Below are 27,298 nucleotides of genomic sequence, written 5' to 3' on the forward strand. Positions count from 1 at the left end.
TTTAAGTCCTCTATTAATGATTGCTTATATTTGAATATATATTGTTTGCACAAAGACCACTTATATTATATTTATTCAAGGTGAAACGTCTGCCCCACTGGGAAGCCTATTACCTCCAGGAACCATGTTACTTAGCCTACTACTTCCTCTACTGTAGAAGCCTAGGAGCCAGAAGACCATCGAAAATGATGGTCTTATAGCTACTGTTTTACACTGTATATTCTTCCGCGGGTACTAGGATAACAGCTTTTCATTTAAAAAATGTATTATTATAGAGCTTAATAACGAATTTGTCACTATTATGCACATATAAATGCTAAACAGATATCATAATACCATATTTCATTGTTAAAAAAGAAGCTATAATATGCATTGCGCGGAGAGATATCACACATCGTTGGGCGCAAACGGGAGCGCGAGCACGGCGCATACAGGCGAGGGACAGTTTCCTGTCTGTGGCGTTTGGTAAGTGAAAGATTCGCTCTCTCTTACAAACTTTGGATAAATATAAGCAGTTTTGGGGAGTCTTAGATACTGGTGTTTTGGGGTAGGTTTTAGTTGAAGCAAATGTGCTTTATTTTTTTGTGGCTCTTGTTTATAGTCTCCTTAAAGGAGTTTAATGTTCTGGGATGCGCGAGCGCTTTCTTTCTTTAACGAAACTAGCTTAGCATTGCCGTTCGACAGCTGGTTCTCTAAAATAAATGTGTATAAATTTGTGTTTCATTGAGTAAATCATTAAGATTGCAATGCGTCTTAACAAAACATTGGTTCCAGTTTTATGCCGAAACCCCAAGTTTGTTCATTTAAATTTTCAAACGCTATTAGAGTGCACAGAAATTGTGCTAGCTGATGCATAATGATGTCATCACTCTGCGCCCATTTATTGGCATGTTATTTATTATGGACGTTACCGGTTTGTTGGTGGGACGCAGCAGGTTTCCTGTTACAAACTAATTTTACCTGAATGCTCATCAGATACATCTTCTGTTGTTTTTTTTTTTTGCATGCAAAGATAAGTAATTTATCTCCTCTTGCAGGTAGTGTACATGAGCTCAAAGTGATCGCGTAGACCTGTGCAGACTGCATCCCAGTCTGTCCGTGCTGCCACCATGGCCTTTGTACCCGCGCCCAGTCCCACTGTGGTGGACCAGACCACACTTATGAAGAAGTACCTGCAATTTGTGGCAGCTCTAACAGATGCGAACACACGTAAGTTCATAAACCTTGCTGTGTATTTTTTGGTGTCAGATGTTTGAAAAATCTGGAAAAATTACTTAGTTTTAGAAAATATCTATTTGTTTTTGTGAGGATTACTGTTTCAAAATGCAGATTTATTGTTTGAATAGCTGCATGTATTTTTAAGCCTCTAAACACTTAAATGCCCTTATGGGTTTAAAAGGTTTTATCCAACAGTAATCCAGCAGTTACAGATAAATTGTTGGGATTTAGAGGCATTATCCAATTTAAGTATGGATACTTGGCATACATATTTAACGGTTATTAGGAGGAAGATGTGTGTGCATTAGTTTTTTTTTTTATAAAAGTGTTGTGGACATGTCAGTTGATTTTGGCCTTGTTCACTGATATTTGCCATTAATCAAAAAGGGAGTGACATTTGCCAATGACAATAGTTAATGGTAATCAATTTTGCACAAGCTAAATGTTCATAGGTAATGTGATGAGGAGCTGAGCAACTTTAAAAGATTCAGTTATCTTATACGGTGCAGATTTCCTTGATTCCTTGTTTATAAAGAGCGAGATAGATGACATTAACAACAAAACCCTGAAATATCAGTAGCAGTGGCTGTTGGCGAAATTGTTACTTTAAACTTCAGGGTCCACCCAGAATTTTGCAATTAGTATATGAAATAATAAATGTACATATTTTTTGATGGGCAAGGGAATGGTTAATGTGAGAAAGGCACATTTCTTATGCACATTAGTTATTAGATGCAGCTCGTTACTCCTGTTTGGTGTGTCCAAAATTGCTCAGATGAGGTCCCTGTGCTTAGCATGAGCGATGTGATGAGAGCGATATGCTTTAGTCCAGTCAAAGGTACGTATGTGTGGGAGAGTGCTTGTGAGTGTGTGCATGTGTGTCTGTGTGATTCTTGATGTACCTTTTGATTAGCCTGGACGCTGAAAGTAAAACTGATAAGATCTGAGAGCCCCTGCTGAGCACATGGAGATAACAATGACACCTGGAACTGTATCATTAGCAAGTTTGATTAATGGTGACACTCTTGTCCTTCAACTTCCAGCTGATGAAACTAAACTGAAGATGATGCAGGAGGTCAGCGAGAACTTTGAGGTGAGTTTGATGAATGTTTCCAATCTGTGATGGAGTAGATTCATTTTCTTTGTCTCTAAAGATAGATTATGGTGGATTTTTGGTAGTTTTTATGGATCTTACTAAAATGTAATTGTGTGAGATTTTGAGTGGTAACTGGAATCCTAACCTTAAAAATGTTGGTATTATAAATGTTGAGAATATTTGCAGAGATGAAAATGCTTTGATACAGGAAACTTTTGGATTTATACTTGTAATCTATTTGTGGCACCATTAGTAATGAGAAGTTATATCTGAGTTGGTTTTGGATGCATGTAGGTAAACAAACTTTGAAAAAGGAAATCTCCAAATAACTGTCTATAACACAGTTTTGTTATTTAAAATTGACTTGCCTTCATATTTGTACTGTAAACAAAGACCCACAGATGGAATATAAAGTAAAGTATTGGTATAGGTAATATTGTCTATTAGCTTGGTAATGCAGGCTACACCAGAAGCCCTATTGGTCATTACCATGGGATGTTAGGTTATCAGATGAGAACTTCTAATGTATTAATGTAAGCCTGCAGAAACACGAAAACGCTTGTAACAAAGTTGTTGTTTTTTTTTTGTACTTGACTATTTCAGAATGTGACCTCTTCACCTCAGTACTCCACCTTCTTAGAACATATCATCCCTCGCTTCCTTACATTTCTTCAGGATGGAGAGGTGCAGTTTCTTCAAGAAAAACCAACACAGGTAACTTTAAAAAGATGTGTTATCTATCTAGATTGGTGTGAGTCTTTAACATACCTGTTGTAAAGGTGTCTGGTTTCTCTTTGTTATAATAGAACTAATATCACATCTTTTTGCTACATAAAGCACCACTTGATTAAATCAACAGGACACGGTTACTGAAATGTTAATCAATGGATAACTGAACTAGACCCATCAATTGGATAGCGGTCTCTGAGCTGTACTGTTAGCTAGCTGCATCTTTTGGTTGTTCTATGTAAACATTAGAAAAAGTCGCTCCTTCAGTGACCCTGAAGATGATGACTTGTGCCTACTTTTCAGTAATTGAGTCATGAGGTTTTGCTTAGAGCACCACAAGGCAAGTGTTTTTCAAATGCAGACATCTCTACAACTGATAACACCAAAGCTAATCAATTCACACCAAAACAATCTACATGGATGAACAGCAAAATGCACAAATTGAGTGACTGAGTTACTTTAACTTATTTCCGTTATATTCAGTAGTGTGCAGAAAAATCTACAGCTAATATCAATAAAGCTTATCACCTGACAGCACAACAGTGTAGAAGGATGAACAGAACCAGAGAAAGCTGCATGAATTGATTGAGTTACCCAAACTTACTGTTTAGCATGGATTTCCCCCCCTTACAGAGAGCTGTTAAATGTTTGTGGTACATTAGTCAATGAAATTCATTATAACACATCTAATGAATTTAGTGACTGTTGGATTTAATCAAAGTTGTATTATTGTAGGATATTTACCTTACAATATAAAGCACCTTGAGGCAACTGTTGTGATTTGACGCTATATAAATAAAATTGAACTGAATTGAATTGAAATGATATGAGTGTAATGAAGTTTGAATTCTTAATTTAAACGTGATTACCTGTTATTTATTTCATTTTATTTTAATTTTTTAAGCAATTGCGAAAGCTAGTGCTGGAAATCATCCATCGCATTCCAACAAATGAGCACCTTCGTCCCCACACCAAGAACATCCTCTCTGTGATGTTCCGCTTCCTGGAGGTATGAACCCCTGTTTTCTTACAACATCGTGATTTTTTTTTTATGGTTTTATACCTGTCAGGTGCTTTAAAATTATATTGTCAATATTCTTACTGTAAATATTTTGCATCTTGATGTTTGATTTTTACCACTCACTGTGAATAGTAGGAATTAGTAATTTATCATATATGTAATTATGCATTGCACACATGAAGTCAGGTGGCTGCTTTTTATGTTTATATTTCCCCCTTTGTTTGTTTTTTTGTTTTTCTAGATTGAAAGTGAGGAAAATGTGCTGATATGCCTTCGCATCATTATTGAGCTACACAAACAGTTCCGGCCTCCAATCTCTCAGGAGGTGAGCATCTTTGTGTTCTGTGTTTAAAGTTTGTTGGGCATTGTAATGACAGTTGAGAAAGTGATGATGCTGATATTATGTGTGTCTTCAGTCTGAATTCTTAGTTAACTAATAATCAGTTAAAAAAAACCCTGATCATTGGTCATAATGATCGTGGCTCAAGAGTTGGCAGTTCGTCTTGTAATCGGAAGGTTGCCGGTTCGAGCCCCGGCTCCAACAGTCTCGGTCGTTGTGTCCTTGGGCAAGACACTTCACCCGGTGGTGGTCAGAGGTAGGGCTGCTCAATTAATCGAATTTTAATCTAAATTACGATCTGGGCTTTCAACGATCATTAAAAATGACTGAGCCGATTATTAGCACCTCCCTCGTGCTTTACTCTCATGCTGCTCCGTGTAACAAAGTTCACTAAACATAGATGTTTACATTTTTCATGTCTGTGAAGGTTCTCAGTCATCCAGGTCATCGTAGTCAAAGGAGCTTGCAAAGAAAAGCGTCTGGACTTCTTTAAGTTGCATTTTTCATTTATTTTTTATATTGCAAACATTTGCACTGTTATCAGTATTTGCACACTATTTTATATTATTTTTTGACAATCTTTAAAGCCATTATTCAATACATTGTTATTGTTAAATAAATATCGTCAAATAATCGAGATCTCAATTTCAGTGAAAATAATCGTGATTATCATTTTTGCCATAACCGAGCAGCCCTAGTCAGAGGGCCCGGTGGCGCCAGTGTCTGGCAGCCTTGCCTCTGTCAGTGCGCCCCAGGGCAGCTGTGGCTACAATAAAGCTTGCCATCACCTGTGTGTGAATGTGTGTATGAATGGGTGAATGACTGAATGTAGTGTAAAACGCTTTGGGGTCCTTAGGGACTAAGTAAAGCAGGCCATTTACCATAAATGCTGTCCTTAATGAAGAAATATTATGATCTCTTGAAGGACACTTTTTTTTATAAATGGCCATTAGATGTGATGAGTCATAATTAACAAATACAGTAAATACTTTATCTCTTAAAACACACAGTGATCAATAAAAATATGACTAGCAAACTAAACATGTTTAGAAGAACAAGACTTGAATGAGAGACAGCAGCGGCAGAAGTACTTGTGTAACTTTTCATGAAAAATAGAACATTTAAGTAGTTTGTGTGTATTAGATCAACATGTTTACTGTATTCTTCTCTTCCCAGATTCACCACTTTTTGGACTTTGTGAAGCAGATTTACAAAGACCTTCCTAAAGTTGTTGTAAGTAAAGGCTTTTCAGCAGGTGGTTTTGGGTATAGTGATAGTAAAGGTGTTGTTTCTGATGTGACTCTGTTTTTAGTGAAAGCACTTTTAAGTTGCCATTGTTTTCTCTCACTGCTCGCCTTCCTTGCCACCTGTATCTTTATCAAGTCGTAATTTCCTTCTATTTCTACTTTCTTCTAGGCGAGGTATTTTGAGAATCCACAGGTGATAGCAGAGAACACAGTTCCCTCACCAGAAATGGTGGGGATGATCACATCAGTGCTGGTTAAGACTGCACCTGAGAGGGAAGATAGTGAAACACGAACAGTGAGCTAACCGCCCCTTTCTAGCTGTTGTTTCTACTTAATACTGTCTACTTTTTACAGTACTGCCTGCAGCCAGTGGAGGGTAGTAGTGCACTGTTTTGATACAATAAGAGCAACTGCAACAATACCATGATATAAAATGTATTAAATAATACATTGTGCTCTTATTTTTAAAGCAGCGACCTGTTTTACATTTTCAGCATTATTAGAGTAATGAATTCTCTGCTCCGGGTAAACTGAACATTTATAAGCCATACAGTTTTGTCAGTTTAATCTGATGCTGCATATAATTTTTTCTCGCTAGGAAACTTTGTCCATTATTAAATGTAAATTTCATAAACTCTTTTCCTTAAAATGAGTTCTGGTCTTCATTGGACAAAAATGACAGTGGAAGCATAACTCCAAAAATCCAGAAAATGTGAACGCAAACAGTAGTTGTTATTACTCCACTGAGCTATTTACCTCCTCTTTATGCAGCAGTATTGCATTTCCTGGAAACAGTTTTTATGTCCAGCTTTTGTGTCACTCAGGACTCACATTTGTCCTTTTCTTTCTGCCTCCAGCACACCATCATCCCGCGGGGTTCTTTGTCTCTCAAGGTGCTAGCAGAGCTGCCTATCATAGTGGTGCTGATGTATCAAGTGAGTGTAATACTCTTGAACTTTTGTAATATACGCATCTGTTCACACAGGAAAATAAGGCAATGTTGTTCCAGAATGAGAAAAAAAGAATGAAGGTTGCTTCAAAATGGGACGTTTTCTTGCTTATAAAACATTTTATAATATATTATGTTTAAAACTTGTAATCTAAATGCAAAGGAAACACTAAATAACAGCAATGTATTTTTGGTATATACATTACAATGTGTATATCAAAATGTTGGAGGGTTTTTTTTGTGTAGTAACTCAGGTTGTATGTTTGCTCTGTCTCCTCAGCTGTACAAACTAAACATTCACAATGTGGTGTCAGAATTTGTGCCTCTCATCATGAACACCATCATGCTTCAAGTGTCTCCCCAGGCCAGGTAAAGTATATCCGGCTAAAAGCATCTATGTGAGCCGTGGGAGTGTATCTCAGATACGAGTTTGAGTAATAACTTTTATTTCCAATTTACAGCCTTTGAAATGGGTTTGAGGAACTGATTTCATTTTCCTCCTTTTTTTTTTTTTTCTTTCTTTTTTTTTTTTTTTTGCTAATGCCAAGTTAGCTGACAGTGTTGCTTGGCTCTTTGCTTGCTTGCTAAAACCTACTTGGGGAAGGTAAAATTGTTTTAAAAAAATTGTTGTTTTAGTAAGATACGAGACCTTTCTGGGTGGGGAGAGGGTTTTGTTAAGCATTCTGAACAGAAGGGAAATGGAGCAGAATTAATTTAACACAAAATACCTGAGCAGTCTCTAGCAGATACAGAGAAACAGTTTCTGCTATGACGCAAGCAAATAAGTCACCCTTGTAGAATTGACTCCCACGATTTTAACCTCTGTAATTACTGCAGGCATACATCATCATTAACACTGTCATCAGTGTTTTGATGGGACTAAATTACTTTTTTGTTTCTTTTTTTTTAGACAACACAAGCTTTATAACAAGGAGCTGTATGCAGACTTCATTGCTGCCCAGATCAAGACACTGTCATTCCTGGCCTACATCATTCGAATCTACCAGGTACTTCTTATTGATGGTTAATGACACTGCAAAACAGTGTCATTTGATCCTGCTGAGTGAAGTAACATAAATGTAATTTCAGATGCATCTTTGTATGTGTCATGATGTTGTGAATCATTTGCACGTGTTTGAATTTTGTTTCTGCACATAGCTGTTGTGATTGGCAGGAAAAGGTGTACTATTTTCTGTTTAGTAATTGGAAGACAATGGAAAAACGAAGCTAAAACTGAGTTACACTTGCTTTAGTTTCTTGAACCAAAATAATAATAATAATAAATAATAATAGCACAAATAGCTTCTCTGAATTTACCACCTGCTTTATTCACTGTGTGTAAACATTCTGAGACAACTTGTACTGATTTCAAAAACACTGACAGAAATTAGAACCCACTTACAGGAATTATGTGTGTGTGTGTGTGTGTGTGTGTGTGTGTGTGTGTGTGTGTGTGTGTGTGTGTGTGTGTGTGTGTGTGTGTGTGTGATTTTCTTTGTATTATTACTGCCTTCTTTTTTTGTTTTGTTTTTGTTTGTTTTTTGGTGTGTGACTGCCCTCAGAATAATCCATTTTAAAATAATCCTAATCATTAATCATACTGTATGTGTTTGTCTACCATATTAGGACTTGGTAGCAAAGTACTCTCAACAGATGGTAAAGGGTATGCTGCAGTTGCTGACCAATTGCCCCTCTGAGACCGCTCATCTCCGCAAAGAACTGCTGATTGCAGCCAAGCACATCCTCACAACTGACCTGCGTAGCCGTACGTATATGGACACAAACACATTCTGTGTAATCCATCCTAACAAAGAATGATTTGATGTCTCGAAAATATTTTTTACAGTCTTAAAGTCTTTTTTCTTTTTTTTTTCTTTTTTTTGGCACTAGACATGTTTTGCCTTTTTCTAAAACGTTAATGCTAAGTGTTACTTAATGTGTTTGTTCTAGTCAAAAACACCAGCAGCCTGGATCCTTTCCAAAGCATACTTGAGTTTACACATTTCACTCTTTCCAAAATAAAATTTTTATTAGCTGTCAAAATGTAGCTATAGAACCTCATTTTGAATTGGTGACTGAGAGGTTAAAAGTGAGACTGTAGATGAAATGGAATGAAAGCACAACCATCCATCAGTGAAGCCTTGACATAGCACGACACATTTTGGATGATTTTTCTGCATTTTACTGCAAGTTACTTCTTCTGCTGCAGGTCAAACCACTTTTACTGATTTTGGCTTATTTTCTGTGACAGATTTACCAACGCTGTTAGGTGTTTGCTGTTAACCTCCTGCTGACAAAGCAGTGTCAGGCACAGTGCTAAATTTATAATATTAAATAAACCAAATGGCATGTAGTTTTTTTTTCGTGTATTAATCACAAATAAAAGCATTTCCAGTAACACCCTCTTAATATATTCTTTTACTGCTTTTATTTAATTCTGTCACCCATCAGCTGCTGTTTCAGGTGCAACTATCAGCTCTGAATTCACAATATCTACTTCATTGTGTTTCAGAGTTTATCCCATGTATGGACAAACTTTTTGATGAGTCCATCCTCATCGGTTCTGGCTACACTGCTCGGGAGACGCTTAGGTAAGTTCTTTGTATGTGTAGTCACGATCATTCGAACTCCTCTGTGTCAGAACAGCCTCTTTCTCATGGATGATTTCTCAGCCAGGTGCATGTTAAGTGTCCTAGCATATTAATCAGGTAGTTCTCAGTACTGCAAAATTCTCAAGGAAGCTGACTGAAAACACTGCAGCACAGAAGGCACTGTCAAGTTGTCATGTACAACCTCGTCTCCAGAGTGCAGGCTGCTTGCACATCCTCCTTTAGTTGGATTGCAAAACCTCCTTGACCCGCCTCAGTTGCCAAACTAGCTCACCTCATCAACAAAATGCCTGTCATTTCACATTAGTAATACATAGGAAGCACGGCAGCTGGATGAGATCTGGCAGGATTATCATTGTCACTCATTAGCTTGTCTTCTCTCTCCCTTTCTCTCTTCATCCCAAAGCTACTTTCCATATCCTTTTGTTCTTTCAGCCTCTTTGATTGCTTTTCTCTGCCTTTTAGAAAATACGGCTTCCTCACTAAGCCAGTCTGTTCAGTTTGTACCACTATTTAGTAATGAAATATGATTATGATTCACCTCCAAATGTCACAGTTACATATCTGTCTTATTTTCTAGACCCTTGGCCTACAGCACACTAGCAGACCTGGTGCATCATGTGCGCCAGAACTTGACCCTGACAGATTTATCTCTAGCTGTGCAGCTCTTTGCTAAAAACATTGATGACGAGTCACTTCCCAGTAACATTCAGACCATGTCCTGCAAGCTGCTGCTCAACCTGGTGGATTGTATCCGCTCGAAATCAGAGCAGGAGAACGGAAATGGGCGAGACATCCTGATGAGGATGCTGGAGGTGGGTTGCACAAGGCTCAATTGAAAAGTCTTATTTATTTCAATAGACATATGGCTAGATAAATATTGAAAATTTTCCCTCTTTCCTTATCTTTATCAACAGGTGTTTGTACTTAAATTTCACACCATTGCACGGTACCAGCTTGTGTCCATCTTCAAGAAATGCAAACCTCAGTCAGAGATGGGTGTTGTTGATCCAGGGGCGATACCTGCGGTGCCAGCCACACCCACTCCATCCACCACCCCTGCCATTCCACCACCTGCTCCTCCAACTCCTGTTACTGTGACACCGCAACCACCTGCAACGCCCTTTGACCGAGGTGGTGAAAAGGAAGACAAGCAGACCTTTCAGGTGTCGGATTGCCGCAGTTTGGTCAAGACCTTAGTGTGTGGAGTGAAGACAATTACTTGGGGTATCACCTCTTGCAAGGCACCTGGAGGTGAGTGGGGACACACAAGTGGCACTTATTGCAAACCTATTGATATCTAATAAAATCCCACATGCTCGACTATTCTTGCCTGATTAAAAAGCATCTAGAAAAATGTATAAATGCACACGTAACAATAATTTCATAAGGAAATTCAAGATTTTATCATCTCAAAATGTGATTTCCCCCCCCCCCCTCCCTTAACAGAGGCTCAATTCATTCCTAACAAGCAGCTCCAGCCTAAGGAGACTCAGATCTACATTAAGCTGGTCAAATATGCCATGCAGGCTTTGGACATCTACCAGGTACAACCTAATAAAAACTGACTGTACTGCAGGGGTGATGGTGTCTCATAACAGACAATCATGGAGTAGTGGTATAATTCATGTGTATCATGACCAGGTGCAGGTGGCAAATAATCAGCAGACATACATCAGGGTGGCTAACTGCCAGACTGTACGCATGAAGGAGGAGAAGGAAGTTTTGGAGCACTTTGCTGGGGTCTTCACCATGATGAACCCTCTTACATTTAAAGAGATTTTTCAGACCACCGTTCCCTACATGGTGGAGAGGATCTCGAAGAACTACGCACTGCAGGTATGTCTTGTCTCCCCTATCAAGAGAAAATAACATGGGATAAGGTCTTTGGTCTTGATTAATCACTTGCTCAAATTCCAATTCTTGTTCTCTTTTGTTTTCTAGATCGTGGCAAATTCGTTCCTGGCCAACATCTCAACGTCTGCTCTGTTTGCCACGATCCTAGTAGAGTATCTTCTTGAAAGACTGCCAGAGATGGGCTCTAATGTTGAGCTGTCAAACCTCTACCTCAAGCTCTTTAAACTTGTTTTTGGCTCAGTATCACTGTTTGCTGCTGAGAATGAGCAGATGCTCAAGGTAAATGGATATTTCTTTTAGTTTTTTTGGGGGGCGTAGTGGCAGACTATTTCACTTATTTCACTGTACCATTGCCATGTTTTACTGATAAGACTTTACCTTTTCATCAGCCGCACCTCCACAAGATAGTAAACAGCTCCATGGAACTGGCTCAATCAGCTAAGGAGCCCTACAACTACTTCCTGCTTCTCCGTGCTCTCTTCCGTTCCATTGGTGGAGGCAGCCACGACCTTCTGTACCAAGAGTTTCTACCCCTTCTGCCTAACCTGCTACAAGGTAAAAACCGCACACAGCATTACTCTGAATTACAGACAACTCATGTATGAAATATTGTAAGCACCTATTTCCATTTCTATTAGGATTGAACATGCTTCAGAGTGGCCTTCACAAGCAGCACATGAAGGACCTGTTTGTGGAGCTCTGTCTGACAGTGCCAGTGCGTCTGAGCTCCTTGTTGCCATATTTACCCATGCTAATGGATCCACTGGTATCTGCACTCAACGGCTCTCAGACTTTGGTCAGCCAAGGCCTTCGTACCCTGGAGCTGTGTGTGGACAACCTACAACCTGACTTCCTTTACGATCACATCCAACCTGTCAGGGCTGAACTCATGCAGGTAGGGCGTTGTTTTTGTGATAATGATTACAGTTTTTTCTCTTCTCATAGAAGAGAATGAAAATGTTTTATTGATTATATACAAGGATAACTCAAAAGCTTCCATATAGCCACGTTCCCCCTCAATGTACCTGGTGTGTTTTTTCTTAAACTTATAGTTTATTCCCTTCCTACTCTTTGCTCTAGGCTTTGTGGCGTACTCTCCGTAATCCAGCAGAAAGCATCTCCCATGTAGCGTATCGGGTGTTGGGAAAGTTTGGAGGCAGCAACAGGAAGATGCTCAAGGAGTCTCAGAGACTACATTATGTAGTGACTGAGGTCCAGGGGCCCAGCATCAAGGCTGAATTCACTGACTGCAAAGCATCCATACAGCTACCCATGGAGAAGGTAAAATATGATCAGGTCTTTTTGTGCCCTTTTCTTTTCTTTGTAGATATTTCTAAAGAGCAGAAAACATTAACCCCAATAACTGTAATGTGAAGAAAATGCATAGATTTTGCGTTAAAATATGTCATATTTTTATGTGCGTAATTACCCCGGCACAGGTCGATTTTGAGCCAGGAAAAGGCCTTATGCTATCCTCAGTGTTGTTTAGCTTTTTGCCAGAGAGAAAAGATTTGGGAGTATTTCACTTTATAGCACTTTCTTATACCAGTTGGACTCTTTCTTCCCCTTTTTTCCTTTTTTGATTTACTTTTAGAAGGAAAGAATTAAACGTAAAAGAGTTTGATATTCCTCATTATTGTTCTCCACTGGGAGCAATATGTCTTTGTCACAGTTTTGTGTGTGTGAAAGAGAAAGTGAGTGAGGAGATGTGTGTGTCCTCCAGGTAATTAAATTCATCTCTTGTTTCTCCTCCTCATCCCCAGTCAGTAATCATCAATCTAGTGTGGGCCACCATGACGGCATTATTTACTCTCACTAATGGCTGCTCCTTCTTTTTGGCTATCAGTCTGCGTGTTTGCCATCATCATCATGGGCGCAGGCAGCCGACAGAAACCCACACAGACTGTCACATGCTGCACAGCCACATGTTATGGCTAAAGGCATAAATCTCTGGCAGGCTTGAGATGCAGCCATGCGGTTTGCTGCCACATTAGGGAAGGGCAACTGAAGGTGCTGTTATATGGACTGAGATAAAAAAAAAAAAATACAAGTATGCATAACTTGCTGTGGTACAACAGGTAGAAATGGCACATTGTAACTGAATTTAATATATTTGTATTTTCTAGCTTTTATTTGTCTTCTTTAGCTCTTGTCCAACTGTCTTTTACCATATCAGCTGAGAAATCTTCTCTAACACATCTTACTTTTAAATGTTATATCTAATTACTAAAGGATTTGTTAGAGGCCCAGTCCTGACTAACACATCTGGTTATAGTAATCCACTGACAGGTCGACAGTTCAGTTTTGCTTGTGCCTTCATTTCCTCTCATGCTCTCTCAGTTGTTGTATTCCTCCTCATGTTCTCTTCCCTGTTCTGAGTGGCATTAATTAGTTCATTTTCTCCCTTTAAGTGCCTGGCTGCCGTGGCTTGACAGCCCATAATGTAGAAATGATAATGACCTTTGCTCAACCAGATGGTGCTCTGTGTTACTTCTCCCAATTAATCACATATGTAGCATATGCAATTTAATTCCCATTTTAATAATTTTAAGGATATTGGAATTGTGAGTCGGAGAAATCTGCAGTTTCTGAATGAAAATGTTGAAGATTTTGAAGTAACATTTGCTGCATTTCCTCTAAGGCGATTGAGACAGCCCTAGATTGCCTGAAGAGTGCCAACACTGAGCCATACTACAGACGACAGGCCTGGGAGGTCATTAAGTGTTTCCTGGTGGCCATGACAAGTCTGGATGACAACAAGCACTCGCTCTACCAGCTTCTGTCTCATCCCAAGTGAGTAAACATTCTTGCTTTGATTTGACTGGAGCATACACTTTAATATTGTTGCCACATGGCACCTGGGTACCATTCCTGATGTAATAAATTATTTGCTCTATTATAGATGTGTTGGAGTTTATACCAAAGAAAAATCATTGACACTACCTAAGGAAGTGTTTACATTCACTTAGTTTTATCTAGAATAAATGAGTTGACAAACGGTGCTGTATCTGCTACACTGGTTTTCCACTTAAGTGATAAAATTACACTTTCGAGTACATACACAGCCAGACTCTGATTAATCACCTACCTTTTTCTACCTTCACTTGGCACAAGTTGACCTTGCCATCTACTTCACCTTTCCTGTCTGCCCTCTCCCACTCACACGAGGTTTTTATGTACATTACCTCCACCGCCTCCAACTGTCTTGCTACCTGCTGACATGTCCCACTTTCTCTTTCCTCCTTGATGTCTTCACCCCACACTGCTTCATCAATTCCCTCTCAAGGGCAGGCATTGCTAATTACACATTTGCAGACACACCCTCTGGCAGGCTCTGCTGCAAGGCGGAAACCCATATATGAACAGACAAACAGGAAAGAAGGTTGTTGTCAGGTGGGTTAGTCACATTACCATCATTGATCCCCGGGCAGGGGCTAATTGACTTTCCCCTGTCTGTTTATTCTACACCAGGCCCCTTACACTCTCCTGTCATTATGCACTAACACACATATGCCCACAAATACGTCTTTGTGCACATGGGGGTAATGAAGTGTGTCAGTTACGATCACGGGGGCTGTGCCATCGCCTCTTCAGTCGTCTCGATTTGCATTGTCTTTTCTCTCACTTGAAAGATTTTCTCTCTTTTTCTCCCCCTCCCTTCATCATCATTCAAACATCTCTCTTTGCCTCAGTGTTTGTTCAATCTAAGTATAGGGCTTTGGAGTTGACGTCACGCCGCAATGCATTGTGGGAGCGCAGCTCCATTTTCGGGGTCTACGAATCAAAACAAACACACTGTGTTGGAACAACGACGACAAGAAACATGCTTAAAAGCAGCTCAAAAGAAAACGGACGGTATAGAGACCGATTGCGTCCAGAGGTGAAGCAGCGGTACTTGGAAAAAAAATAGAGTGCATCGCAAATCTGGACCCATATGAAATACGGCAGTGGAGTAAAGACCCAGACGACTTACCGCCACTGTCCTACCCCGATATCTTCACGTATCTTGTTTGTGGAGTAAGCGCTTACACAGCGAACCAGTTTCGTAATTACAAGTCACTGGAGGCGCACATCCAATTTACAAATGGCTGGGCGCAAGATTTGGCTATTTTCAAGCCGCCAAACTCTGAGTACGTCGTCAAAGTAAGTCAGCTGGAGTGCATCGAGTGAAATAGCCATTTTCCACCCCCCACCATAATTAATGTTACACATTTATCATTGAACTGCTAAAATATCGTTATCATATTATATGCCCATAATTGTAAAGTACATGCAAATTAACACATTAATAATCGGGTAAATTATTAACGCCAATTTGTGTCCTTCCTGTCTCATTTCATTTATTGTCTTTACATCAACCAATCAAGTCACTCCATTCTATGTTTGATCGCAATTTCTATAACTTCCGAGACCACCAACGATGATATTATTCAGCTATAAAGTGTGATGTGAACATATTTAGAACTTACCGGAATGAAAATGTCTTGAGCACACCAGCTGATATATCTGGAGACGTAACAGAACTTGATATCAGCTCGTCTCACGGCTTCTATCCAGGCTAGACGCCTTCGTTTGGTAATATCCGATACATGAGCTCCTTCATGTTGCTTCCAGGTTGGGAAAGCATAAAAAGACAATCGAAACTTATTCCCGTGCCGGTCGTAAGATCGAACATTGCAGCCGACCACACAGCAAGTACGAACCATGGCTATGCTTTCGCTCCTTACTTAGACCCCCAAAATGGCGGATTGGGCCAAAATCCTTTCCACGCCCACCCCCGTGACATCACGCTCCAAAGCCCTATAGAAGAATGGGAGACCCCCCTCCCCCACTGCAATTCATGAAATGCCAAATTGGAAGAACGAAGCAGTGATACTGTGGCATGCCCCAGAATGAGTGAAGGGCAATTGATCTGACATTCTGTAGACCATGCCCGCTGCCATTTTCTCACCCCTCTTCCCTCCCACAGCATCATCCGCTCCTTCTCCCTCGTTCTCCAAAGAGCAGTTTTTTTTAAATGGCAATAATAAAATGAGACGATCCATCAGGTCTGCCCCTGGCATGTGGCATTATAAAACACAAGCTCAAGCATGGAGAAAGCAGCCGCTCAATCACATCATGGCTCAGTTGCCTTCAGCTGCATTAAATAACAAAAATACCAACAGGGACAAAAAGAATTCAGAAGGAACAGAAAGGAGACAGAAAATTTAAGAACAGGCAATAGATATTGATATATACATTTAAATGTTGTGTGAATGCATATTACATTGCTTTTGGGCTTTTTGAAAAAATTTGCATGCCACTGCCACAATATGTCATCCTTTTTAATCTGTAGACATCCCATTCATTGTTTGGTTTTCTCCTTCATTAGCTTTACTGAGAAGTGGATCCCCAGTGTCATCATTTCTCACCGCTATAAGGCACAAGACACACCTGCCCGCCGAACTTTTGAACAGGCCCTGACTGGAGCATTCATGTCTGCTGTGATAAAAGACCTGAGGCCCAGTGCGCTGCCCTTCGTAGCCAGCCTGATTCGCCATTATACTATGGTTGCTGTGGCTCAGCAGTGTGGTAAGGGACTGGTAATCTTTGTACTATAGATTTAATAGTAGATAATATAGATCTAATATTTAACAGTGTTGCCCTGTGATCAACATTTTATTCTCGGCTGTTCAAATAAATTAGTTCATTTCCGGTTTCCTGTGATACATATGCTTGTAATTGACGTTTAAAATCTACACATACTTTATCGTAAAGTTGTAGCATTCTTATGTTTGACATGAAACATGATCCTTTCCTCTTGTCCTACTCTTTCAACCCAGGCCCTTTCCTGCTGCCGTGCTACCAGCTGGGCAGCCAGCCAAGCACAGCTATGTTCCACAGCGAGGAGAATGGCTCACAGGGCATGGATCCACTTGTTCTGATTGACGCCATAGCTATCTGCATGGCCTACGAGGAGAAGGAGCTGTGTAAGATCGGGGAAGTCGCCCTGGCCGTAATCTTTGACGTGGCCAGCATCATCCTTGGGTCTAAGGAGAGGGTACGTTACTAAGAGGAGGGCATTATATGGTTCACTTATTTAGCAGTCTAACAAAAGCATGAATTGTTTTTCTGCAAATTTGTGGTAAACTAACCCAGCTAAGACTTCATTCTGTCATCCTCGTAAAAATGAATACTCTGCCAAATTGATTACTCTCATTTTCATATTGAAATTTGAACTCTATATCCAACTAGCCTCTGATCAAATTCAATTCATTTTTTAGCATCTTGCAATAATGACTCTGTGTTACGTGTATAGTTTTTAAATGGGAATCGCCCTTAATTACCCTGGCTTCTACATCCCCAGGCATGCCAGCTGCCCCTCTTCTCCTACATAGTGGAGCGTCTGTGTGCCTGCTGCTATGAACAAGCTTGGTATGCCAAGCTTGGTGGTGTTGTGTCAATCAAGTTCCTTATGGAGAGACTGCCTCTGATTTGGGTGCTACAAAACCAGCTCACCTTTCTCAAAGCACTGCTGTTTGTCATGATGGACCTTACAGGAGAGGTGAGAGCAATTGATTACAACTTGTTATGCATTTATTTTATTTATTAAATAACTGTGGTTGCAAAGATTTACCTGGTTGTGCTTTTTTGTAAGCCCTGTATACTGTATAACTTGTCATGTCTTTTTTCTTCCTGTTCAGGCATTTGTATTTATTAAGTTACTGATTTTTCTTTTTTCCCCTGTTTTTTTTTAAAAATATTTTTATTTTTTTATTTTTATTTTTTTATCCACAGGTGTCAAATGGAGCAGTAGCCATGGCGAAGACCACCCTGGAGCAGTTGCTGGTGCGCTGTGCCACTCCACTGAAAGATGAAGAAAAGACAGAGGAGTTGCTAGCTGCACAGGACAAGTCTTTTCACATGGTCACCCATGACTTGGTCCGAGAGGTCACCTCCCCCAACTCGACTGTTAGAAAGCAGGCAATGCACTCCCTGCAGGTGCTAGCCCAGGTCACTGGCAAGAGTGTTACTGTGATCATGGAACCACACAAAGAGGTAAAAGTCTTAACAGTTTTCTCTAAACCTTAAATTCGGATTAATACTTTGCTGCTGTTGCTTCTTAAATGCAATGCATTCATGAATAGAAGGACCTCCAATAAAAAGCTGCAGTATTACTTTCTGTCAGCAGCAGGTGTACACATGGCCAATTTTTTATCTCTATCTAAAGATGAGTGTTGAAATATAAATGTAATGACAACACAAGGGCCTTTTTCATGGGTTTGTCTTTTCTTTAGGTTTTGCAAGATATGGTTCCTCCCAAGAAACACCTGCTGCGTCACCAGCCTGCCAATGCCCAAATCGGCCTGATGGAGGGTAACACTTTCTGCACTACTCTGCAGCCCCGCCTCTTTACAATGGACCTTAATGTCATGGAACACAAGGTCTTCTACACAGAGGTGAGTCATTAGCATAGAGCATTTTGACTTTCTTAATTGTGAACTGCACAGTAATGCAACTGTTAGGACTTTAACCTTGAAAGAAACAATATTGTGGGTTCAAACTTGCTGCTTGGCTTTGGCTCATCTGTTTTAAGTATTTATCCTTTTACACGGTGCATATAAGCTTGATCTAATTTAATGGATCACTGACCTGTTCACCTCTGCTCTTTATGTCATATTTATGCTTTTTCCACTATCCAGCTGTTGAACCTATGTGAGGCAGAGGATGCTGCTTTGATGAAGCTGCCCTGTTACAAGAGCCTTCCCTCTTTGGTTCCCCTCCGTATAGCAGCCCTCAGTAAGTAGGCCCCATTCTGCATTGTTTGTTAGTGTACCAGGGATGGTTACTCTTCTTTTGTGTTCGTGTGCATGTGTGAGTGTGCGTGTCAGATTTAAACCTTCTTAAAATCCCTGTCTAAATCAGTACTGTAGACCACATCTTAAGACTATTATTATAGTCTATTCATGCAAGTGTAGAGTGTCATTAATATTCTTTATCCTCATTAGATGCCCTGGCAGCCTGTAACTACTTGCCACAGTCCAGAGAGAAGATCATTGCTGCCTTGTTCAAAGCCCTCAACTCCACCAACAATGAGCTACAGGAGGCGGGTGAGGGATGCATGAGGAAGGTCAGTGTTACATCATTTCATGTTAATTTTTTCACCTCAATTAAATTTCCTTTTTTGTAGTAGTTTTAGATATATAAAAAAATGCTTTTCTAAGAGATGAATAACTTTTTATGTTCTCAATATTGCTGTTAGAAATCATGATGCCAGGTTCATGTTGTTAATTTACAGTATCACAACGTGGTGCAAATTTTCAGCAAGGCTAAATGTCTCCTACTTTTAGTTGTGTTTTTCTGCTTGTGAGACCGTCTTTATTTAACTTCTTCTATTTAGAGCTCTTTATCCTGGCAACTGCTTTGTTTTTGAATTGTTTGGAATTAATTTCAAGACTTTATCGATTACTGAGAAAGCTTGTATCTGTGTTACAGCACCTAATTTAACTGCAGTTACCTTGGAGCCACAACAGAGCTTAGACTTGACGCCGTAACCTTTTAAAATATGCATTAATCTGTTTGGTTAAACTATGAGGTGATCTACCCACGAACTGATAATTAAATGTAGTCACAATCGTTTATTTGATTTCAGAGTCAGGTTTTCTGCACCTTTGAAATGGCCTTCTACCGTGTCACTTTTTCCTCTTTCACCTCTTTATTTTTCTGTTTGTATATTATCTTGTTTTCCATTCTTCTCATTTCTTGCTTTACACATAGTTTTTTATTTGTAAGGTCTTTGTTAATTCTCTCCTCATATCATTTCCGCACCCACTTCCATCTTTATGTGGACCTCCGTCAGCTTTATCACACTGTCCCTGAACCAGCTCTGGATACTTCATTAAAGTATCCATGCCATCTTAGCCTCTATCTATTTACTCCAAGCTCTTTGTCCCCTCTCCTATCAATTTATGTGTCCTTATTATTTTATTTATTTATTTTTTCTGCCACCATCACTCCTTTTCACTATCCTGTGATATTTTTTTTTCCTTGCCATTTTCTGTTCTCTCCCTTCTTTCATCTCTGCCCTGCTAGCACTAATGAGCGTTGCCATGGCCAGATCGATACAGGATGGAGTGTTTGTTCTCAACGCTGAGAGGAAAATGAATGTGGCTGCCATGCATCATTCCCTCCCGTGTGTGTGAGGGTGTGTGGGTGTGCGTCATCAGTGTTTGGTTGGCATGTGTGCTCGTTTACAGCTCAACATGCTGTCATTTGAGTGGCCTTATTACTTTAATGGAGACACAAGGGGTAGTGACCAGTTCACGGGGCTAGAAAACCTGAAAAGTCTCATGATTAGGGGGAAAAATATAGAGGTGAAATTAAAATCACTGTGTCCAAAACTTTAGTAAACATCACCACACAAATCTGAATAATATTTGAGTGTTGTATACGTGTTATATTATTAATCAAGGCAAACAAACCACTCGTCACTTTGTCTTGTTGCTGAACATTTCTACTTTGTCCATTCTCCTCTTGTAGTTTTTGGAAGGTGCCACGATTGAGGTTGATCAGATCCACACTCACATGCGCCCATTACTGATGATGCTGGGTGATTACCGCAGCCTGACTCTCAATGTGGTGAACCGCCTGACCTCTGTCACACGACTTTTCCCCAACTCCTTCAATGACAAATTCTGTGACCAGATGATGGTGAGAAACTTAAGTCGAATTCTGTGTTAAAACTGGCAGGTTAATACTAAGGCATCAGCTTTTATTTATTCAAAGACTAGTTTTTGATTTTATTTTAGTTAACTAAAAATTTTTGGCACTTAGTTTTTAGTTTAGTTTTAGTCAGCTATCAAAACCTTACTTAAACACAGGCATCTTATTTCTTTTTCTTTCTCAGCAACACCTGCGGAAGTGGATGGAGGTAGTTGTAATAACACACAAAGGAGGCCAGCGGAGCGATGGCAGCGTAAGTAAACTCATTTCAGATCTGCCCACGTGTAAAACTGCAAAAATACCACAGATGGGAATCTTTGTACAGTCTTGACATGTATTTGTCTTCTTTTCTTTTGTATGTCTTATTTTAAAATCCTGCTTCAGTGTAGTACAAAAGCATTCACGGCCACTAGGACCATGTTGATACGGTCGTCTGCTGGCGCCATATTTGTTCAGGTCATCTGTTATGTCCAAAGCAAATACCATTACCAATAGGGAATGAGAAATTGCCCCTTGTTTTCAGAAAGCCTTAGTCACATGCAGTGCCCCTTCTCTGTGTGGCCTCCTCCCAGATGAGTTGTGAGTGTCCATATTACAATCAATGATTAATTAGGCACCAGGCAGGCTGTGGTTGGCCTCGTACTCTGTCTCCTCATTATCTCCCCGCAGATAACCTTGTAAAAGGCAGCGAGAAGAGGTGACAGAAAGATTGGCCAAAACACCTGCCTTTTTTTCTTTGCTCCCTACTCTGTGTGACTTCATCCTAACCCATCTGAAAGTGTTCTGTTTTAATTAGATGCAAATTGGCCTTTTGTCTTTCATGCCCTCCAAATTTTGGTCTTTGTGCCCGTTGACAGCAGACCTGGAAGTGAAAGCAGAACCAGGGTCAGGGAGTCAATTATGATAAAGGAAAAAGAAAAGTGTGGGAGGAGGAATAGAGCAGGGACGAAGAGGATGGTGTGAAGATGTGTGGGTTTTGACGGGGTGTAGTAACGAGGAAGAGTTTTTGTGACAGATAAAAAACAAAACTTACCACAGTGCATGCATGAAATATGATTATTTCTTTTCGCCCTCACTCTCTAGACTTTGTTTCAGTTACTTAAGTATTTATTCCATTGATTCTGTGTTACCCAACTAAAATAAAAAAAAATAGATATATATACACAGTATATTAAAGTTATCTTGGAATTTAAAAATGATGGGCTTGTCCATGTGTATCAGGCAACATATATAAGTATGTCGTCGATAAGCCAAAAAAATCATTCGATCAGTATGTTAGCTGACCTCTATTTCCAATGTGGCCCTTGCCTTTTTATTCACCGGAGGCTAAGAAAAGTTTTTCCTGCGGTCACTTGTAAAGGTTGCGATAATCTGCCCCTCCATTATCATCCCATCTTATCAGCTCACCTTCCATATTGAACAAAGACAGACAACAGATAGCCTCACAAAAAAAGCACACATGCTGTTCTGCTGACTCTGATCATTGTCTCCCATTCTGGCACAGCCTGCGTTGGAAGGTGTTGAGGTGAGATGCGACCCGGTGTTGCGCCCTCTGTTGGTAACTCTTTGTCAGTGATTGAAATTTGGTCTGATCCAGTGTCGTGCTGGTGAATTGAGCCAATGTCATGGTAGTGGTGGAGTTGCCCTGTATTTATGTGTCCATGTGTCTGTTGTCATCTCGAGAATTGTTACCATCATCTCAGCTTCACTCTAACTCTAATTTTGAGTGTCTAGAAATGTTGAATTCTGCTCTTTTATTCCCTTCTGGCATCTTGGAAGCGCAAAAGTCATAGGATTTATAAAATAACCATGTTGCTCCTTTTATTTGTTTTTACTCTGTCTAATCCAAAAGCTGGTGTGTGTGGTACTCTGCACCTTTCCTGTGGGAAGTTAACACCCTATTAATTACGAATTGCACTTTCAGTCATTTGACTGAGGTTCATCCTCGTCTTTCCACAGTGGCTGTTGATCAAGACTGTCTGTCAGGAATGATGTTTGTGTGCAGCTCATCTGTCCAAGAATTTCATCCACTCCTTTGTTCCCTTTGTTGTATGTCTTTGAATCTTCCTGTAGGAGATGAAGATCTGTTCAGCCATCATTAACCTTTTCCACCTGATCCCAGCGGCACCGCAGACTCTAGTCAAACCTCTACTAGAGGTGGTCATGAAGACTGAGAGGGCCATGCTCATAGAGGTAGGAAACCAATTGCATTATGTAGATGGAGTTGTAGGTAATATCTAACAGTGGTGTAAAACTGCATCGGGCAGGCAGTGAAAGCAGTTGGATGATTAGCAAATAGATCGCTCCCAAACAGTTCAAAAAGAGGGCGGTTTTAGTTGTTTCTTCCATTAACAAAGTATCTATCATTAAGGATTTAGACATAATAATAATGGATTAGATTTATACAGCGCTTTTCAAGGCACCCAAAGCACTTTACAATGACACTATTCATTCACTCTCACATTCACACACTGGTGGAGGCAGCTACGGTTGTAGCCACAGCTGCCCTGGGGCAGACTGACAGAAGCGCGGCTGCCATATCACGCCATCGGCCCCTCTGGCCAACACCAGTAGGCGGTAGGGTAAAGTGTCTTGCCCAAGGACACAACGACCAGGACAGAGAGCCCAGGGATCGAAACGGCAACCTTCCGGTTACAGATGCGCTTCCCAACCCCCTGAGCCACATGTCAGAAATTAGACATGCTTTTCTGGTTATTCCGGTTATGTTTAAGAGGGTAAATGGGGCCAGAAAGTAAATGTTGGGTCTTATTTAATAAATACAATAAAAGAGGGAAAGAAATGCTTTATATGTGATTTAGAGGATGCAGGATTAAATGTTATAATCAAAATCTTCACAAGGAAGTGATGGAGTCCATATTTACTGTGAAGTAATTCTCATCCCTTCTTCTTCAGGCTGTTTCCTTTGCTTATGTTCCTTCAGTTTCCTCATTATTTTGTCTCGCACTAGGCTGGCAGCCCGTTCAGGGAGCCTTTGATCAAGTTCCTGACGCGTCACCCATCTCAGACAGTGGAGCTTTTCATGATGGAGGCTACACTCAACGACCCCCAGTGGAGCCGCATGTTCATGGTCAGACAATAGGAGCTCTAAGTAGCCGTCCCCTCAGTCTTTTCATTGACACATTTGCCATTAAAAATGTATTTTGCTTCTTTGTTGCATTTGCAATGGGCTGTATTCGGAAATGTATTGAGTGTTTCGAGCCTCAGTGGTCCTATTAACACAGAATTGAGATGGATTGCTCCAGTAAAATTTCCTAATTTTCTTCATCGTTCAGTATCACAAGTCTGTATATCTGCTATGCACTGTTGGTGATTGAATGGGGTGGACCTTGTAGTCTATTGTTATAGTATACATTTTCTTTTGTGTTATAGTTACAGTAGGTGTTTTTGTTCACATGCAGAGTTTTTTGAAACACAAGGATGCCAAGCCATTACGAGACGTGTTGGCCTCTAATCCCAACCGCTTCGTCCCCCTACTTGTTTCTGCTGGCACTGCAGCAACTGTTCGACCTGGATCTCCCTCTACTGCCACAGCCAGACTAGACCTGCAGTTTCAAGCTATTAAGGTATGCAGAATTCAGTCTGTTCTTTAAGGTGGACTCACATTCACACAGTTGTTATACTCAGGGATGTCTCGGCAGTTTTTGATCCAAATCTATATACAGCTTAACTCATATTTCTGTTATTTATCCTTAACTAATTTAACCTCGTTCATCTTCACATCTGTTCAGATTATTAGCATCATAGTGAAGAATGATGAGGGCTGGCTTGCAGGGCAGCACTCCCTGGTCAGCCAGCTGAGGCGAGTCTGGGTCAGCGAGGCCTTCCAGGAAAGACATCGCAAAGACAACATGGCAGCCACTAACTGGAAGGAGCCAAAGCTGCTGGCCTATTGCTTGCTAAGCTACTGCAAGTAAGTAGATTTGCTGAAATTGTAATGAAAATGAAATGTTGCAGTTTTCATAGATGTTGCACACTGAATTTGCCTGTTGATATGAAATGTTGTCAGTGGACTGATGTGAAACCCCAAAAACAGCAACCAGGCAGTGCTAATGAGCTTTGTTGAAGACTTAGTGACCATTAGAGTGTTAGTTGATAGTTTCAGTAGTGTGAGCACTACAGGTTAATAATGCACATTTTTAAAGTTACTGCATTTTCCAACTTTACTCAAGTGACATTCCAATCACAAATGACCTTCTGACCCTTTCCTTTCTGTGTGAGCACTGAGAAAGTGCTAGCACACTTGGTGCACTAGGCATTTAGCAGATGTTTATTTCAGACCTTGCAATTAACCCCCAAACACTTCAGCCAGTAATTTTAGCTTAGTGTAATGAGTTCAGTCAACCTTCCTTTGACAAACAAAGTTCTGCTTAGAAAAAAAAATATATAAAAGTGGCTAATTAACAGTGCGTTGGTTTCTAAGGTTATTTGAAAGTTGTGTTTTATAGTGTCCCCGTTGTTAACGTTAGCCACATCTCTTTGTGTCTGTGCACTGAACTTATCCACTCTCTCTCTTAATAGGCGTAACTACTCTGAGATTGAGCTGCTGTTCCAGCTGCTGAGGGCCTTTACGGGTCGCTTCCTGTGCAACATGACCTTCCTGAAGGAGTATATGGAGGAGGAAATTCCCAAGAATTACTCCATTCCTCAGAAACGTGCCCTGTTCTTCCGTTTCGTTGAGTTTAATGATCCCCACTTCAACGATGAGCTTAAAGCAAAGGTATGTATACATCCAATCAGACGAAAAACGTTAGTTTATAAGTACAGGCTGCAGATATTTACCCTCTTTTGAAATTGACATTGAAGTGATGCCTGGAGGTAGAATACAGTTTTGCGTATGACATGCTGAAAAAGCAGTGTAGCCTAAACTGATCCAATAGCGCGATCAGTAAATGTATAACATGACAACAAGCACTATACTGTTGGTATACTGTTTGTAGTTAAAGTATCTGACTGGTTGTCTACTCTTTTATGATGACACGAGCAGCATCCACAAGGCCAGATGTAGTAACTCACATTAGCGATGATGGTGCACTTAAATATGCTTTCAGGTCAGCACTTCTGTCTCTATAATCAGCACGACGCACAGTATCCCAACCTCTGCCTACGCTTCCTTACAACATATTGTGCGTCAGGGGGATAAATGCCTATAACCCATTTAACAAAAAAAAAAAAAAAAGGAAAAAGAAAAAGTGAAATATTTTGCAAATAAGTCCATTCCTCTATTTAACTGAAAATCATGCAAAGACAGCATATCTGATTTTAAAATTGGTACTATGTTATTATTAAATATAAGCTTATTTTGGAATTTTATGTATTCATCGTTACACACATGTAAGACAATAAATGATTAATCAACTGAAATTCATTGGATATTTGTTTGAATGGTGTAGTTTAATTCAATTAAGACTATTTAAAACAGTCATCCCTCCACCTCTGACCAGAGATCTCATACTATTTGCACATTTTAAATACATTTGTTGACCAAACATCATATTAATCCTGTGAAAGACTGACCCATCCAGATGTATCCACCCCATGCTGAAGTAAAACAGGCTGCAGCTCCCCTTTGGCCTGGTGTAGAATAGGCACTCGAATGATGGATGGAAGGTGCTTTGGCAGTGTGTGTTGAGGGATTATTATGATGGTAGATATGTAATACCATTCCTGTCAGATACTTTAACATCTGTGACCCATACTGACCACGGCTGAATAGCACACACTGATTATGTGTGGGCACGCATCCAGAATGAACGATATCGAGCCATAATGCAAATATTTTGCTGCATGTTATGTGTCATGTTTTGGTTTTATTGCTTCATGATGCAGTGTCTGCACAAGCAATCATGGACTTTATTTTGTTTTATGTAGTGGAGTTCTTCAGGTTTGCATGTCCACAAAAGCTGGATTTTGCAAAACAAGATGTTTCAATTTAAAACGGGACTCTAAGGACATCTTGTTGTCATTGATGCAGCAATTTTAATACTATAAAGCAGCCTTATTAAAAATAAAACAAAACACATTTGATAAATATGATCCTTTTAAAAAACTCATTGAAAATAACACTAAATTTATGTTCTGGGCTTTTTTTCATTGTAGAGAGAGAGATTTAATAATATCATATTCATCATAAGCTCCCCATCTCCACGGCTCGATTACTTTCCTTCTCAACTATTGGACATGCAGCATTTAGGGACCTGATCTGTGTGACTTTTATAGTTAGTGTTTTGTACCAGAAGTTCTTTGATAGAGTGGGGAAGGTCATTTTGTCTGGTTCTAGGACCTCAGAGGCTCACAGATGAATGCTTCTGTAGTCTCTACCTGACCTGCTGCTGCTGCTGCAAGCATTACAGTCATTCAGGCTGCATTTTAATTAAGCTCCCTCTCCCGCATGCAGGCATCGGCACAAACACACACCCACACCCACAAACACATATTTCGAACAGCTGTAATGGCACATAACCTGGCACAGAGAAGCAACAGCACTGCTGTTAAGTACAAACGGGTCAGTG

General features: G+C 40.1%; 1 protein-coding gene across 3 annotated transcripts in view; it reads left to right on the forward strand.

The window, feature by feature from the left end:
- Positions 1–406: 406 nt before the first annotated feature.
- Positions 407–27,298, forward strand: part of trrap (transformation/transcription domain-associated protein) — an 89,442-nt gene continuing 62,550 nt past the window's right edge. The window contains exons 1-37 of one of the 3 annotated variants that reach the window (XM_026179009.1): positions 407–465; positions 1,038–1,209; positions 2,262–2,311; positions 2,918–3,028; positions 3,948–4,052; positions 4,306–4,389; positions 5,581–5,637; positions 5,821–5,946; positions 6,509–6,586; positions 6,881–6,969; positions 7,511–7,607; positions 8,227–8,365; positions 9,113–9,191; positions 9,790–10,024; positions 10,127–10,463; positions 10,659–10,756; positions 10,854–11,048; positions 11,154–11,345; positions 11,456–11,621; positions 11,705–11,961; positions 12,147–12,347; positions 13,708–13,859; positions 16,438–16,637; positions 16,889–17,106; positions 17,413–17,610; positions 17,844–18,104; positions 18,344–18,505; positions 18,749–18,845; positions 19,055–19,176; positions 20,586–20,756; positions 20,953–21,021; positions 22,273–22,293; positions 22,842–22,961; positions 23,737–23,856; positions 24,188–24,352; positions 24,518–24,699; positions 25,308–25,506. In XM_026179009.1, the coding sequence (XP_026034794.1) occupies positions 1,110–1,209; positions 2,262–2,311; positions 2,918–3,028; positions 3,948–4,052; positions 4,306–4,389; positions 5,581–5,637; positions 5,821–5,946; positions 6,509–6,586; positions 6,881–6,969; positions 7,511–7,607; positions 8,227–8,365; positions 9,113–9,191; positions 9,790–10,024; positions 10,127–10,463; positions 10,659–10,756; positions 10,854–11,048; positions 11,154–11,345; positions 11,456–11,621; positions 11,705–11,961; positions 12,147–12,347; positions 13,708–13,859; positions 16,438–16,637; positions 16,889–17,106; positions 17,413–17,610; positions 17,844–18,104; positions 18,344–18,505; positions 18,749–18,845; positions 19,055–19,176; positions 20,586–20,756; positions 20,953–21,021; positions 22,273–22,293; positions 22,842–22,961; positions 23,737–23,856; positions 24,188–24,352; positions 24,518–24,699; positions 25,308–25,506 (5,253 nt within the window). In that variant the 5' untranslated portion in view covers positions 407–465; positions 1,038–1,109. The other 2 variants (XM_026179010.1, XM_026179011.1) reach the window with 2 other exon arrangements.

Source organism: Astatotilapia calliptera, chromosome 8 (genome assembly GCF_900246225.1).
Source record: "Astatotilapia calliptera chromosome 8, fAstCal1.2, whole genome shotgun sequence".
In the NCBI taxonomy this organism is placed as follows: domain Eukaryota; kingdom Metazoa; phylum Chordata; class Actinopteri; order Cichliformes; family Cichlidae; genus Astatotilapia; species Astatotilapia calliptera.